This window comes from Choloepus didactylus, chromosome 10 (genome assembly GCF_015220235.1).
Source record: "Choloepus didactylus isolate mChoDid1 chromosome 10, mChoDid1.pri, whole genome shotgun sequence".
Taxonomy (NCBI): domain Eukaryota; kingdom Metazoa; phylum Chordata; class Mammalia; order Pilosa; family Megalonychidae; genus Choloepus; species Choloepus didactylus.
The window spans coordinates 53,553,208-53,567,151 of NC_051316.1; the positions used below are offsets into that span (position 1 = coordinate 53,553,208).

At 39.4% G+C, this 13,944-nt stretch overlaps 1 protein-coding gene across 8 annotated transcripts in view; it reads left to right on the forward strand.

The window, feature by feature from the left end:
* Positions 1-13,944, forward strand: part of PDCD1LG2 (programmed cell death 1 ligand 2) — a 139,888-nt gene that overhangs the window by 14,033 nt on the left and 111,911 nt on the right. For 7 of the 8 annotated variants that reach the window (XR_005210621.1, XR_005210623.1, XR_005210625.1 and 4 more), the window contains exon 2: positions 6,073-6,141. The exons of the other annotated variant lie outside the window; for it this stretch is intronic. Coding sequence is in view for 1 of the 7 variants with exons in the window: in XM_037797281.1 (XP_037653209.1) it covers positions 6,087-6,141 (55 nt within the window). In the remaining 6 variants the exon portion in view is untranslated. The remainder of the gene's footprint in view (positions 1-6,072; positions 6,142-13,944) is intronic. 8 annotated transcript variants of the gene reach the window in all.

Genomic DNA, 13,944 nt, shown 5'->3' on the forward strand with positions numbered 1-13,944 from the left:
TCCCACTCTGCTCAGTTTCAGATCATGATTTGACCTCAATCACACAACATTCTGAAACAGGCAGAATTACCCAGAAATCTGTTAAGAATTACCCAGAAATTAAGGAATTCAGCTACATTGATCATTTGATTAAAAACGACTTTTCCTCTCATGTTGCAAATCGCTAAGAGGCCATCTTGCATCATCTAAAGATAGCTAAGATAAGCATCCTGTGCTTGATAGAAACTCTCCAGCAAAAGAAACAAACACGTACCCAAGGAGCATATAATTAAGATGAAAACAAATGACTGAGCAAGAATAGATTAACATAGTTATATCCAAAACTAAAGTGAATTTTAAAAGGGGAGATGAAAGAGGTGACATGATTGTTTGAACATGTTCATTTCATCTCTTAGAGAAGTCATCACAAGGCTCATTTGGCCACATGTGTGCTTTACGCTTGGATGCTCTGTCAAAGAGGCGATGAGTTCATTAATTTTGGCACTGTGATCCATTGCTTCTCTAAATAAACTCTGGCCTTGCCTGCCTAGGTATAAAGGAGTTCGCACTTCACTACCTTAAAGGCTCCAAGAACTTTCTCTTTCAGAAAATGGTTCTCCTAAGAAACTCAGAAGCCTGGAGTCTTATCCAGATTGCCTAGGGTTTTGAGAGAGGTTGATGAGGGTCTTGAGATATCTCTGGAAACATTTTTTCTGGCTAAACAACCTTTAAATGAATCTTACTGTTGAAAAGGGACAACTTTCATCACATGTGGAAACTTGCTGCAACATGCATCCCTTGTTTAAACAGTTCTGGGTATGGTGACCTCCCCACCCCATTAGTAACTCATTCCATTCTAAGTGGCTCTAATTGATGGAAAGTTCTTTCTTAAGTTGGGCCAACATTAACAAATTAAGGTTTCTGTTTCTCCAATAGAGAAAGGCGCTAACTAGGAGCCAGTTGTCTCAGATTCCTGAGTATGATGCTAAATTGTCATGCATGCAAGCACTCATTTATTTGTCCATTCAGCAAACATTTATGAGGACCTAATTAGGTACAAAGAGCTCTTGTTCTACAAGGGAAGACAGTATAACAAATTAAAGTGTTAAGTACTACAACAGAGGCGAGTAGCAGGCAGGAGGAACAGCCTAAGGCAGTTAGGAGAGGCTTCTGTGCTTCTGTTGAATATGGAAGAGTGTAAGACCACTTAAAGAGATCTGTATGATGCAATACAATTTTCACAAGTTCATGAAGAAACTGGGGTAGAGGAAAAATAAGATTAGAACAAATAAAATTACATTTTAGTGTGCTTAAAACTTTCAAAGTGAGATCCTATGCAAGGAAAGCATGTGTATTTCTACGTGGCTGCAGCAGAAGAGGCCAAACCAGGAAAGGTTTTGCAGGCCAGGCTAAGGAGAACGGTATCTTGTAAATGCCAGGAGCTGTTGAACTCTTTTAAGCAGGAGTGACTTGGTCAGATGTGATTATTCAGGAGATCATTTTGCCTGCTAGATAAAGAGGTAATTCATTCTACAAATATGAAGTGAGTGCCTATTTCATGCCAGATATTGTGCTAGGAGCTGGAGGCAATGCAGTAAGCATAACAGACAAAATCCCTGCCCTCCTGGTGCTTATATTCTTATGGAAGATGACAGCCAATAAATGTAATAAACAAGTAAATTATTGTGGTATGTTAGATGGTAATGAGTGCTTTGGAGAAAAAAAGAGATGGATAAGGGGAATTTAGAATGCTGGAGCGGGGGTTGGTAATGTCATAATTTTACACAAGGCAATCTCATTCAGGAAGTGATGGGGTACAGAGCTAACCCCTCTGGTAGCATGGTTCCATCCCTGGGGAGGTGGATCTGGAAGCAGGCTCAGGGCCATTTGGGCAGATAATTCCAGTGTCTCAAGGATTCAGAGTGTAACTGGGGAAAATAAGGGCTCCAGATGACACTTATCCTGCAAACACCACCCTGTGGGGAGGGGGGCGCATGGCTAGAATGGGGTCCTCTAAAGCCTGGGGCCCAAGAGAGAGGTCCCTCTTGCCTGGGCTATTGGAAGGACTTTGGATTTTACTCTGAGTAAAATGGGGAGATTTTAAGAAGACATTAATTGACTTATACTTTTAAAGAATCACTGTGACTGCTGTGTTGAGAGTCAACTGTAGGAAGAAGGTAAGGTCAGAATCACAGAAACCAGTTATATGATTTCTGTAAAAATCAATACAAGAGATGATAATGGCTCAGGCTAAAATGGAAGCAGTGGAGGTGATGCAAAGTAGTCAGTTTTCTGGATACATTTGAAGGAAGACTCTGTAGGATCTGTTAGTAAATCAGATGTAGGATGAAAGAAGAAGGGATTTGTGGATGATTTCAAGGTCTATGTCCTGTACCCAGACAGATGGAAGGTAGACAGAGGGAAGCAAGACTATGAGGTAAAAACACCAGTGAGGAGACTCTGCTATGGTATAGAGAAATGATGAGAGCTGAAGTAAAGTGATGGCAGTGGAATGGCAGAAAGGAGGGCGTGGGTAGAGGACAGTCCTAGCACCACCTGCCACCTTTCTCTGTCACCCAAGTAAACCTGTGCTTGGGACCAGACGTGCCAGCCTGGCACCTAGCGTGGATGGAGAATGTAAGCTGACTCCCTTCTCGGGAAAGCCTAGAGATAAAACACATCCCCTAGCAGAGACAGCCTGCTGGCCAGTACGTCCCTTCCCCTTTGTCCTGAGCCTCTGAGCCTATGTAAACATTCACTGGAGACAGGATGGCTAAAGTATGCATGTTCTCTGACATCAGGCTCCCTTCCCACCACCTCCTGTATCTGTTTCCAGCAGAGATGGAATGGGTTACTCCATTACCTAAGGCACACACATAAAAGAGGGGAGCTGAGTGTAGAACATCTCCCTGCTGGCCGTGGAGGACTGATGCCCACTAATGAAGCTGACTTTGCTTTGTCTCTCCTCTCTGTAATACATTTTTCCATCCATTGCCTATTTGAGTCATGGTTTTGCTGGTAACCCCGACACCTGAACCATGGAGTGGGTTGGAATTCTAGGACTGCTTTCCTGGTGGCAGGCATGGGCACACTCGTGCCACCCTCCATGTGGTGAGACTCTTCCCCTGGAGGTGGTACTCTGTCTCTCTTTCTGACTGACAGAGAGGGATCATCCAAAAAGTATCCAGGAGGTAGAATTAACAAGGCTTAGGGAGGGATTGGATTTGCAGGATGAGAGATGAGTAGGTCTAAGATGACCTCCAATGGCTTGGGTTGAGCAATACATGGAGGTGCCAGACCGATCAAATACTGCAGGCTAGAAAGAAAGAATTGGGACCATAAAGTAAGCATCTAGTGCTTTTTAAAATCCTAAATAAATATGTCAAAAAGAAGTAGAGGACCCAAATGGAAAGGAATCTGGATCATCTCTTATTAGAGTGACATAATAAAAATTCATAATATAATAGACATATTATTTACTAAACACTTTGCCAAATATACATTACTTCTTTTGGGCCTACAACTCAATGAACTGACTATTGTTATTATTATTGGCATTATTGGAAAATGAGGCACAAAGAGTTTTCATAAACTGTCCAAGTTCTTAGAGGTCAATAAGTTATAGACCTGAGATTTGAACCCAGTTATGTCTTATTTTAGTGCCTGAGCTCTTAACCATTGCATGGGTCATATTTGCTTAGAAGAAGGTTTAAGAGGAAAGGAAGGTGCTGGTTGGAAAGTACCTTTACAACAGTGTCTGTCCCTCAGTTTGCTCAATGGGGCAGTGTCCATGGAAAGTCCCCTTGGATGAGCATTGAAGAAAGCATGAGCCAGTGGACCATGAACCCAGAGTCCTTTCTGTTGCAAGAAATACATTATTACATGCCATCCTTTCATGTTCTGGAAATAAGAATGCTGGGCAAGTGCCAGATCTGCTGGTGGAGCTAAAGGTGATATTTTTTCTGGGTATATTTGCATTTTGATAAGGAAAAGGACCTTCATCTCCAGCTAAGGTGTTCCTTGAGCATTTTCCTGTGGAAAGCACTTGATTCTACTCCCCGTTGTTTCCCAAGGCCTGCTGTAATATCTCCCTTCCTAAAATAAAAATAAGAATACAGACTATGGTGGCCCTTACGTTCCCCTCTAGCTATTGCCTCATTTCTCTTCTCACTTTCCTAGTGCTCTTCTCTGATGAGCTGCCTGTATCCTGCTGTCTCTACAGCTTCACTTCTCATTTTCTCTCAAACTCACTCAGGCTTTCACCTGCACCAAATCCACTGATACTGCACTTTTTAGGGCATTGATGGACCCTCCATGTTGCTAAATGCAACTGTCAGGAGCATTTGTCTCAACTGTTTGAAGCACTTATACATTGATGAGTCCCCAATTTATGTATCTGTCCCAAATTCTAGTCTATCTGATATCCAGCCACCTACTAAACACCTCCATTTGTATGTCTAACAGGCATCTCAAACCAAACATGCTCCAAACACAAGTCTTGATTTCCTCTCCCTAACTGCTTCTCCCTCAGTCTTCTCCATTTTAATAAATAGCACATCTGTTGCCCTAATGACTTAAGACCCAAACCTAGGTATTTTTCTGGATTCCTTTACTTTCCTTACACAATATATCCAGCCTGTCATCAATTCCCACCAGGTCGTCTTTCAAAATATAGAAGGCCTAAATAAATGCAAAGACTTCACTAATATTGTTGAAATGGCAAATGAATCTATAGATTCAATGAAATCTCTATCAAAATCCCAGCTGCCTTTTTTGCAGAAATGGACAAGTTGATCTTAAAATTCATAGGGAAATGCAAGAGACTCCAAATAACCAAAAAAAATCTTGAAAAAGTAGAATAAAATTGGAGGACTCTTACACTTCCTAATTTCAAAATCAGCTATGAAGCTACAATGATCAACATTGTGTGGTTCTATCAGGATAGACATATAGATCAATGCAATATAATTGAGAGTCCACATATCTATGGTCAGTTGATTTTTTTGTATATTCATATACACACACTCACTTCAACAGGCCACTTCTCACCTCCACTGGCCCCACCACCCTAATCTCAGCAATCATCTTTGCAGCCTCCTAACTGATCTTCCTGCTTCTACCCTTGCCCAACCCACACTCCCTTCCAACAATAGTCTGTTGTCTACACAGATGCTGAGTCCTCTTTTTTAAAATGTAAATGAGATCAAGTCATTCCTCTGATTAAACCCTTCATAGACGTTCCACAACACTCAAAGCAGCTTTGCTTTTACCCGATTTAAATATATGGCTCCAAAAGGAGAGTTCCCTTGTAAACAAGTTTCCATAGTGAATAAAAGTTTGAGAGCCTCTTTGAGGACAGTGTAGCTGACAGTGGTGTATCCTAGCCCTTTTGCTGTCAACCATGAGAAGTACTTGGGTGGGAGAAGGCTTGGGACCAAAGAAGGAGGCACAGGAGGTGGGGCAGGACGAAGATTGGGCACCCACCCAGTGAAGCCAGTTCTCTGCTATCCTTGTCTAACCTCTTAGTAACAGGTAGTTCAAGTGATGGGTACATTCAGTCTCAGCCCTAAAGAGGGTGTGACTACTTTGCCTGCTTAGTCAACTTTCAAGTATTTATTTGAATTTAGCTCTGTTCTCCTGAGTACTAGCCAAAGTGACTGACTACCAGAGTTGCAGTCCAGCTAGGGAAGATGATGTGCATTATTGATTTAACTAACAAGGTTGGTTTTCAAGGGCCTGTTACTAAAAAAAAACTATAGAAGGCTTTATGGGAGAGATAAAGAGATGAAGAAAACCACCAATGTGGCTGACTCACGAGGACTAGTTCATATTAAGAAAAGGTTGTTAGAAAAGGAAGAAGAGTTTCTAAGTTTAGATTGATAAAAGAGCTTCTTTCTTCCTCTTTTTCTTTCTCCTCTTTCCTCCAAGCAATCATCATAGTTACTCTTCCCAGCTTCACTCCACCACCCTCCTCTTCCTTGCAAAAGATTTGTTTACGAGTCATTTCACTGTTTTCATGAGTGAGCAAATCACCAAATCATGAGACCTAGCAAAGTTGCAGAAGGCCCTGAGACTTTCAATTGTCTATTTCAGATCCACTACAGAACATGTTCCTCCTCCTGCTAATTTTGAGCCTGGGAATATGGCTTCGTCAGACAGCAGGTAAGAAAGGACAGAGAGGGGCCTGAGAAAAAGGAGTAGGTGGTGGCAGTTGACGCCAACGATGAGAATATGCTCTGCAGGCTGAGGGCTTTTTGTGAGAGAAGTGTGATCACTGGGCTGTTACAAGCATAGCAAAAAGAGTGGCACTGAGGGTGGCTTATTGTTGTTGTGCCTCTGGCAATGTCATTTTACAGAACAGGGACTTAGAATATCAACCCATCTATCCCCATGATCCGTTAAAGTTAATGACAAGGAGACAGAACAGCTTTGACCATGCGCAGCTGAATTGATACAAGAGGGCAAGGGGGTGACTTTCTTTAAAGGTGAGATGCCAAGCAGCTGTCCCCTTGCCTTCTGGTGTGAGGTCAGGAGACAATGGTCAGGAGACCACCTAGAGGACTCCTTTACTCTAAAGAGTCGCTTGCAGACATTCTGCCAATTATTACAAACTCGTTTGAGTTCCTCTCTTAAAAAGCAACAGTAGCAGCCTACTGATCATTCACACCTTAATGTGGATTACTGGAATTGAAAAATCAGATTCTCCCTAAAGTCTAAATGAATAATGAACCTTGGGGTTATGCCTTTGGATTTTGAAGAAAGGAGTTCTACTGGAGAGTATGAGTGGGTAGAAAGCAGTTTCAGGGTTGGTTGCTTTCCTCAGAAGGTAGTTCAGGCCATTCCAGTGGGCAGTCGAGACCATGATGCATTATTTGGGGGGAACACCAGGAGATGAGAGAGGAAGACACGTGGGGGCAGGGGATTAGATCCTCGGATGTAGTAGCTCCACTGCCATGAGAAATCCTTCAACAGTCCACCTCTGATTGTGAAATAATGGTTTCTCTGGTATTGATAATCTTTTGAAGAGCCCTTTCCTCCCTTCCAGGCGTCCCAAACTGCTCCTTTTCCAAACACATTTCCCTCTCTTGGACTTCCCAGCCTGGTCTGGGATCAGAGACCTAGAGACTTGGGGCCCTCTTCAGGGAAGACCTCAATATTCTGCTGACTCCATCCTGCCCCCACAGGGCCAGCTAGCAGAACATTTCAGGTTTCCTATCCAAGAAATCTGGACTTGTTGGCGGGGGGGAAAGGTCCTGGGATGGGGGTCAAAAGGAAAATTTTATCCAGTTTATTTACAAGTTTGTTTGCACTTCTTTTTTATAAGAAGTAGCATTTAAGTATTAATTGTATAATGAAAAGATAAATTTTTAAAATGTAAGAAACCTTTCCAAAGCATATGAGAGCAGTCAGATTACAGCACTGGAGTCAGGATGGCCAGCCTGACCATCCCACTTTTGTCATTGCTCCTTATGTGTCCCTGGACTGCACTTTTCGTTGAAAAGATGTAGGGGGGAAGATAGATGAATTGGATCAATATCATGCCTTATTACATTCTCTGTGTACATTTTTTCTTTTCTAAATTTTAAAAATAATGCCTATGGCAGTATTGTCTGTCATTACAAAAAAAATTTTTTAAACCCAAATGCCCATTGGCAGGAGAATGGATGGAGAAAGTGTAGTGTATTCGCAGGATGGACTATTACACAGCATGCAGATAAAGGAATTACAAAAACATGTAACTACGTTTATGAATCATAGAAATGCAATGTTGAGTAAAATATCAAGCTGAGAAGATGATATATAGCACAATTTATAAACAATTGTTTAGGCATGCATATGCATGAGATAAAGCTAAAAAGTAGCAAAAGATCAAGAAACACAATATTCAGAGTGGCTTTTACCTCTTGTGGAAGGCAGTAGATACACATTATCAGTAATGTTCAAGTTCCAAAATGTACATACAGTAAAATTCACTCTTTTTTGGTGTAGAGTTCTATGAGTTGTTTTGGTAACAGCTTTATTGAGATATAATCCACATAAGGAACAACTCATCCAATTAAAGCATATGGTTCAATGTTTATAGTGTATTCATAGTCGTGCAAACATCACCACTATGTAATTCCAGAGTATTTCCATCACCACAAAAAGAAACCTCATACTCTTTAGTCATCACCTCCCAATTCCCCTATCTTCCCCTACAGCTGTGGACAACTACAAAACTATTAGACTTGCCTACTCTGGACATTTCATATAAATGGAATCATACACGATGGTCTTTTGTATTGGCTTCTTTCACTTAGCTTAATGTTTTCAAGGTTCATCCATGTTGTAGCATGTATCAAATAATATTCCATGCATGAATATATCCCATTTTGTTTTCCTGGTGATGAATTGAGAGCAATGTGGGTTGTTTCCACCTTTTGCCTATTGTGACTAATGCTGCTATGAATATTTGTGTACAAGTTTTCGTGTGAACTATGGTTTCATTTCTCTTGGCTAAATACCTAGGAGTTGAATTGCTAGTTTCCTGGGCTACTATAGCTAAGTACCACAAATTGGGTGGCTTAAAACAACAAAAATTTATTGTCTCACAGTTCTGGAGGCTAGAAGTCTGAATCGGTGTGTGGACAGGGCCACGCCTCCTCTGAATCTGTAGGGTTCTGGCAGTGGCTTCTCAGCAATCCATGGTGCTCTTTGGCTTGAGGCCTAATTCATCCTTTGCCTCTGTCACATGGCTGTCTTCTCTCTCTGTATGTCAGTGTCCAAATTTCCTCTTCTTCTAAAGGTACCAGTCATACTGAATTAGGGCTCACCCTAATCCATTTTGGCCCCATCTTAACAAATAATATCTTCAAAGAACCGATTCCTAAATAGGATCACATTCATAGGACTGGGGATTAGGACTTGAACATACCATTTTGGGGGGACATAATTCAATCCATAACATTATGTTTAACTTTTTGACTGTAATCCAAATTGGCTGACTGTTTTTCAAAGTGGCTGCACTATTCTACATTCCCACCAGTAGTGTATGAGGATTCCAGTTTCCCACGTCCACATAGTTCTATGAGTTTGACAAATGCATAGTCCTGTCACCACTACCACAATCAAGACCCAGAGCAATTCCATCACTTACCAAATAAATAAATAGATAAGCTCATGCTTTGCAGTCAAACCCTCCCCCAACCATTAAGTGCTGGCACCTGTTGATCTGTTCTCTGTCCTTATAGTTTTAACTTTTTCAGAATCTCATATAAATAGAATCGTTCATTATATGCTCTTTTTAGTGTGACTTCTTTCACTTAGCATAACGTATTTGAGATCCACCCTTGCTATTAAGTGATATTCCATTGTATGTATGTATCATATTTTGTTTATTCATTCCTCAGTTAAAGTATATTTGAGTTGTTTCCAGTTTTTGACAATTGCAAATAAATAAAGCTGCTGTAGACGTTTGCATATTGTGTGATCATTAGGTTTTCATTTTACTTGATTAAATACCTAGCAGTGGAATGGTAAGCAAATGTTTAACTTTATAAAAATCTGCTAAACTTTTCCATAGTGATTATACCATTTTTGCATTTCTGCCACCAATATATGAGAGTTCCAATTGTTCTGCATCCTTGTCAGTACTTAGTATTTACAGCTTTTTATAATTATTATTTTAGTCATTCTTGTAGGTGTGTAGAAGTATCTCATTTTGGTTTTTTTTGTTTTTTAAAAACACTTTCTGCATATATTTTGCAACACAAATTGTTTGAATGTGGTGATCGTATAAAAGGTCCATGGAGCTTATATATTAAGCACTCTAAAAAAATTAAGTTTTAAATTTTTATTGTGCTAACATATAAAAAATACAAAATTTCTCATTTTAACCACTTATATGTGTACAATTCAGTGATCTTAATTACATTCACAATATGCCACCATCACCACCATCCATTACCAAAACTTTTTCATCACCCCAAACAGAATCATCATGGTTTTAATTTATATTTCCCTAATGATAACTAATGCTAAGCATCTTTTCATGTGCTTATTAGCCATCCATATGTTTTGTTTGAAGTGTGTATCCAAACATTTTGATGATTTTTTACTGGGTTGTTTATTTTCTTATTGTTGAGTTTGGAGGGTCCTTCATGTATCCTGGATACAAGCAGAGATATGTGATTTGCAAATATTTTCTCTCATCTGTAAGATGTCTTTTCATTCTCTTAATAGTATCTTTGCAGAGCAAAAATTTTGATTTTGATGAAGTCCAATTTTATCAAATTTTTCTTTTATGGATTGCACTTTTGGTGTATATCTAAGAGCTCTTTGTCTAACCCAAGAGCTCAAAGATTTTCTCCTATGTTTTCTTCTAAATATTTCATAGTTATATTGACATTTTACATTTTACATTTAGGTTTATGCTCCATTTTGAGTTAATTATTGTATAAGGTGTGAGGTATAGATCAAGTCTCATTTATTTTTATATATGGATGTCCAGTTGCTCCAGCCCCATTTGTTGAAAAGACGATCTTTTCTCCATTAAATTGCTTTTGCTTCTTTGTCAAAAATCAACTGGCCCTAATTGTGTGGGTCTATTTCTGGATTTTCTATTTCGTTCCATTGATCTATGTGCATATCCTTTCACCAATGTCACGCTGTCTTGATTACTATAGCTTTAGTCCTTTTTTTCCCTTATTTTTCAACTTAAAGCTTAAGACATCTTGTAACCAGGATACATTTAAGGAGAAATACTCATTTTATGCCTTGTGATGTCTTAGAGGAAATAGCAACCTGAATCTCCCTTTTTTCATTGATGTTTCCTTCTGTCTTCATCCCCAGAGACAGATGAGAACCGGGAGGTACATGGCCATGTGATGCTTGAGGTCACTCTGGGGTGCATCCTGGGTCACTCGGCCTATCTGTAGCCTCCAAAACTACTTCTGCTGACCTCCGAGGTACACAAAGCAGAAGAATCAAGTTGGGGAAAGGATTTCTAAGAGAGGAGTTGTTTCCATGCAGTGTTCCCACAAAGAAGAGAACATGAATCGGGTGACTAGAGCAGAATTCTGTCTTAAAACAGGAACTTCAGAGTTTGCTGAAGGATGTGGCTCTTTAAATCAGCCCCCCACCCTGTCCCCCAGCTTTCAAGTACATTATGTAGGACTCTGAAGAACTTTGTCTCCGTTGTTAAACAGAAAAAAAAAAAAAGTTGTAAAATTAGCTTAAAGAGGAAGCTATTTTAGGAGCTAATGCAAATGATTTGTGTTGTGTTTCCTGGATAAGTGACAAATGTTGACTCCCATTGACACCTGGTTGAAAATAAATGTAGAGTTCCCAGGTATTTTCAAAAAATCTCTTGCATTGCTCAAGTCGGCTGCTTTATTCTAACTGAATCACCAAGAAGTATGAATTTTTCGAGACTTTGCCAAGTCCTTTGCACATTAATTTTATTAAGGGCCCTAGATGAATGGCAAAAGCTGTATTGTCCACTTAATTTGGTAGTCATGGAAACTTTCCAACTTTTTCCTTTTGTCTGATAACTTCAAAGTTCAATGCTAAGTTGAAAGTTAATTTAATAACCAGATGGCACATGAAATAGAAAACAAAACAATGTCTTTCTTTTAGCATAAAGCTAAGAAGTTTATCTTGTTCACAGATGTAGCCTGCACATGCCAGTGGATAGTCATATCTGTAGAGTTGTTAAGAGCACAGGCTTTGAAGACACAGAGGTATGAATCTGAATTCCAACTCCAGTTAACCTTGGACAAGTCATGTCACTTCTTTAGGCCTCAGTTTCCTCATCTGTAAAATGCAGATAGTAACTCCTACCTTGCAGGGTTGTTGGGAGCATCAAATGAGATGATATATATAAGGGTTCTTGCCCATTATAGGTGCTTAATAAATGTTAATTATTACTCTACTTTCCAATAGCATCCCAAATGCAGAGCAGTGTTATAACGCTGCTCCTCAAATGTTAATGTGCATGTGAATCATCCTGGCCTTGTTAAAATGCAGATTCTGATTCACTAGGTCAGGGTTAGGGTGGGGGAGTCAGCATTGCTCCTGGGTGACTCTGAGGACTATACTTTGAATGGTAAAAGATATATTATACAGGTATTTTATTTTTCTAAATAATGGTTCTCAAGCATTAGAAGCTCCTGTGGAACTTAAAATTAAATTGATGCCAGATTCCATCACCAAAAAGTCAAGGACATTAGTATTTAAAAAAAAAAATCCTCCCGGGAAACAAACAAGCAAACAAAAACAACAACAACTTTAGAAGAAAAGGAAGGAGAAAGAGAAAAAGAAGATAAAGAAAATAATAAAAAAAAATTAAAATAAAGCATCCAAGCTATTCCAATGATAGTCAAGGTTGAAGATAACTGCCTGAGTGATTCTAATGTGCAGCCAGGCTTGAGAACAAACTCTTCACAGAAGTTATTGTTTGCAAGAGGTCTTCTGATTTCCTTGGTAATAATGTACAATAAGTAAAAATCATTTTAGGATTTCAAAAGTCTATTGCATTTCCTAAACTCCTGATTTTATGTGGAGGAAATTAACCTTGAAGGGTACATTTGCATGTCTGAGCAGCTTTGATTGGGTCAAAATTTGACCAAAACAGTTTATCTTCTAGTTATTCTGAGTTACTCAGATGCATGATTCTTATGTTTGGTAAATGCTCTTCCCTAATGGACATTTGCTGACTAGGGTCACCTATCTGAGGACAGCATACTTCACTCCTACACTCTGTTCAAACAGAGGGGAAAGTAGGCAGAAAACGGACTTTTGTCAAAGGCCCAGTAGTAAAAAGGGAAGTTCTGCTGTATGCTACGGGGAGTTCCAGAGGAAGTTATAAGCATTCCCACTCTCATGAGAAAAAAGCCTAAATGTGGTCAATAAATTTGCTAAATAGATTCACTAGAGTATAGTTCAAATTACTCTAATTCTTGTTTTGTCTTAGACTCAGCAACTAACCTTCCTTACAAACCTCCTTTCTTTTCTGTTTCCTGATTTGTCATTGTGACAGAGTAAGAGAAGGAGGTACTACAGGACAGTAGAAGTAGTATAAATTTCTGAGCCTGGCATATAAAAAATGGTTGAAACCTATTTTTTGAATGAATAAGTAAATGTTATTCTTCCAGGGCAGAGTGGATTTAGTATCAGGTGACTCTGTTTAGAATCCATATAAGGGGACTTAATAACTAAAATATTTAGAAATGATCCCTTCATAAAGAGATCAATCCATAAAATGGCCCTATATGGAGACCCTGAGATGAAAGTTGTTATAAGTTTCCAGTGGATTCCTCAAAATGAACTCATACAGTAAATTCTGGAGCAATACATTCCTTTTCACATTATCGAGAGATCTCAACCTGACCAAACAAGCCCAGGTGTGTTTCTCATGGTTTTACATCTGTTCACAGACTCTGGGCTGATGTGAACCCTTAGTTGTATCATAAATCTCTGTAGAGATTCTAGTCATGTTTAGAGCAAGGGGTGGAGGCAAGATGTAAATTCCTAGTCAGTTGTTTTTGAGAAATCTCAAGTTTGTGCATAGCACTGTCAAGGATGCTGTGTGACAGCCAATTGGTGCTATCTTGGGCAAGTTGCAGTTTGATGACAGGAAAACAGAAGTGTGTATGGTCAGGTTATCCTTTCTTTCTTCCTCCATCTCTGTCATTTATTTACCAAATGCTTACCTGGAACTTAATATGTGTTAGATATTGGGGATATGGAAGCAAACTCAACTTGATCACACTGTCTTTGAAGACTTGCAGGAAAGTAGGAAGAAAATCTAATCAGAAGAGAATTGCAACGTGAGTGATTCAAACAAAAGAAAATGACAAAGTAATCCTGTGAGACCTGTTGCCCAGGTGGTTAGGGAATCATCTGCCCTGGTTAATTAAATATTCTGGTTAATAAAGAATGGCTATGCATTCCATACATGGATTACCACTTTCCCAAGAATTAAAA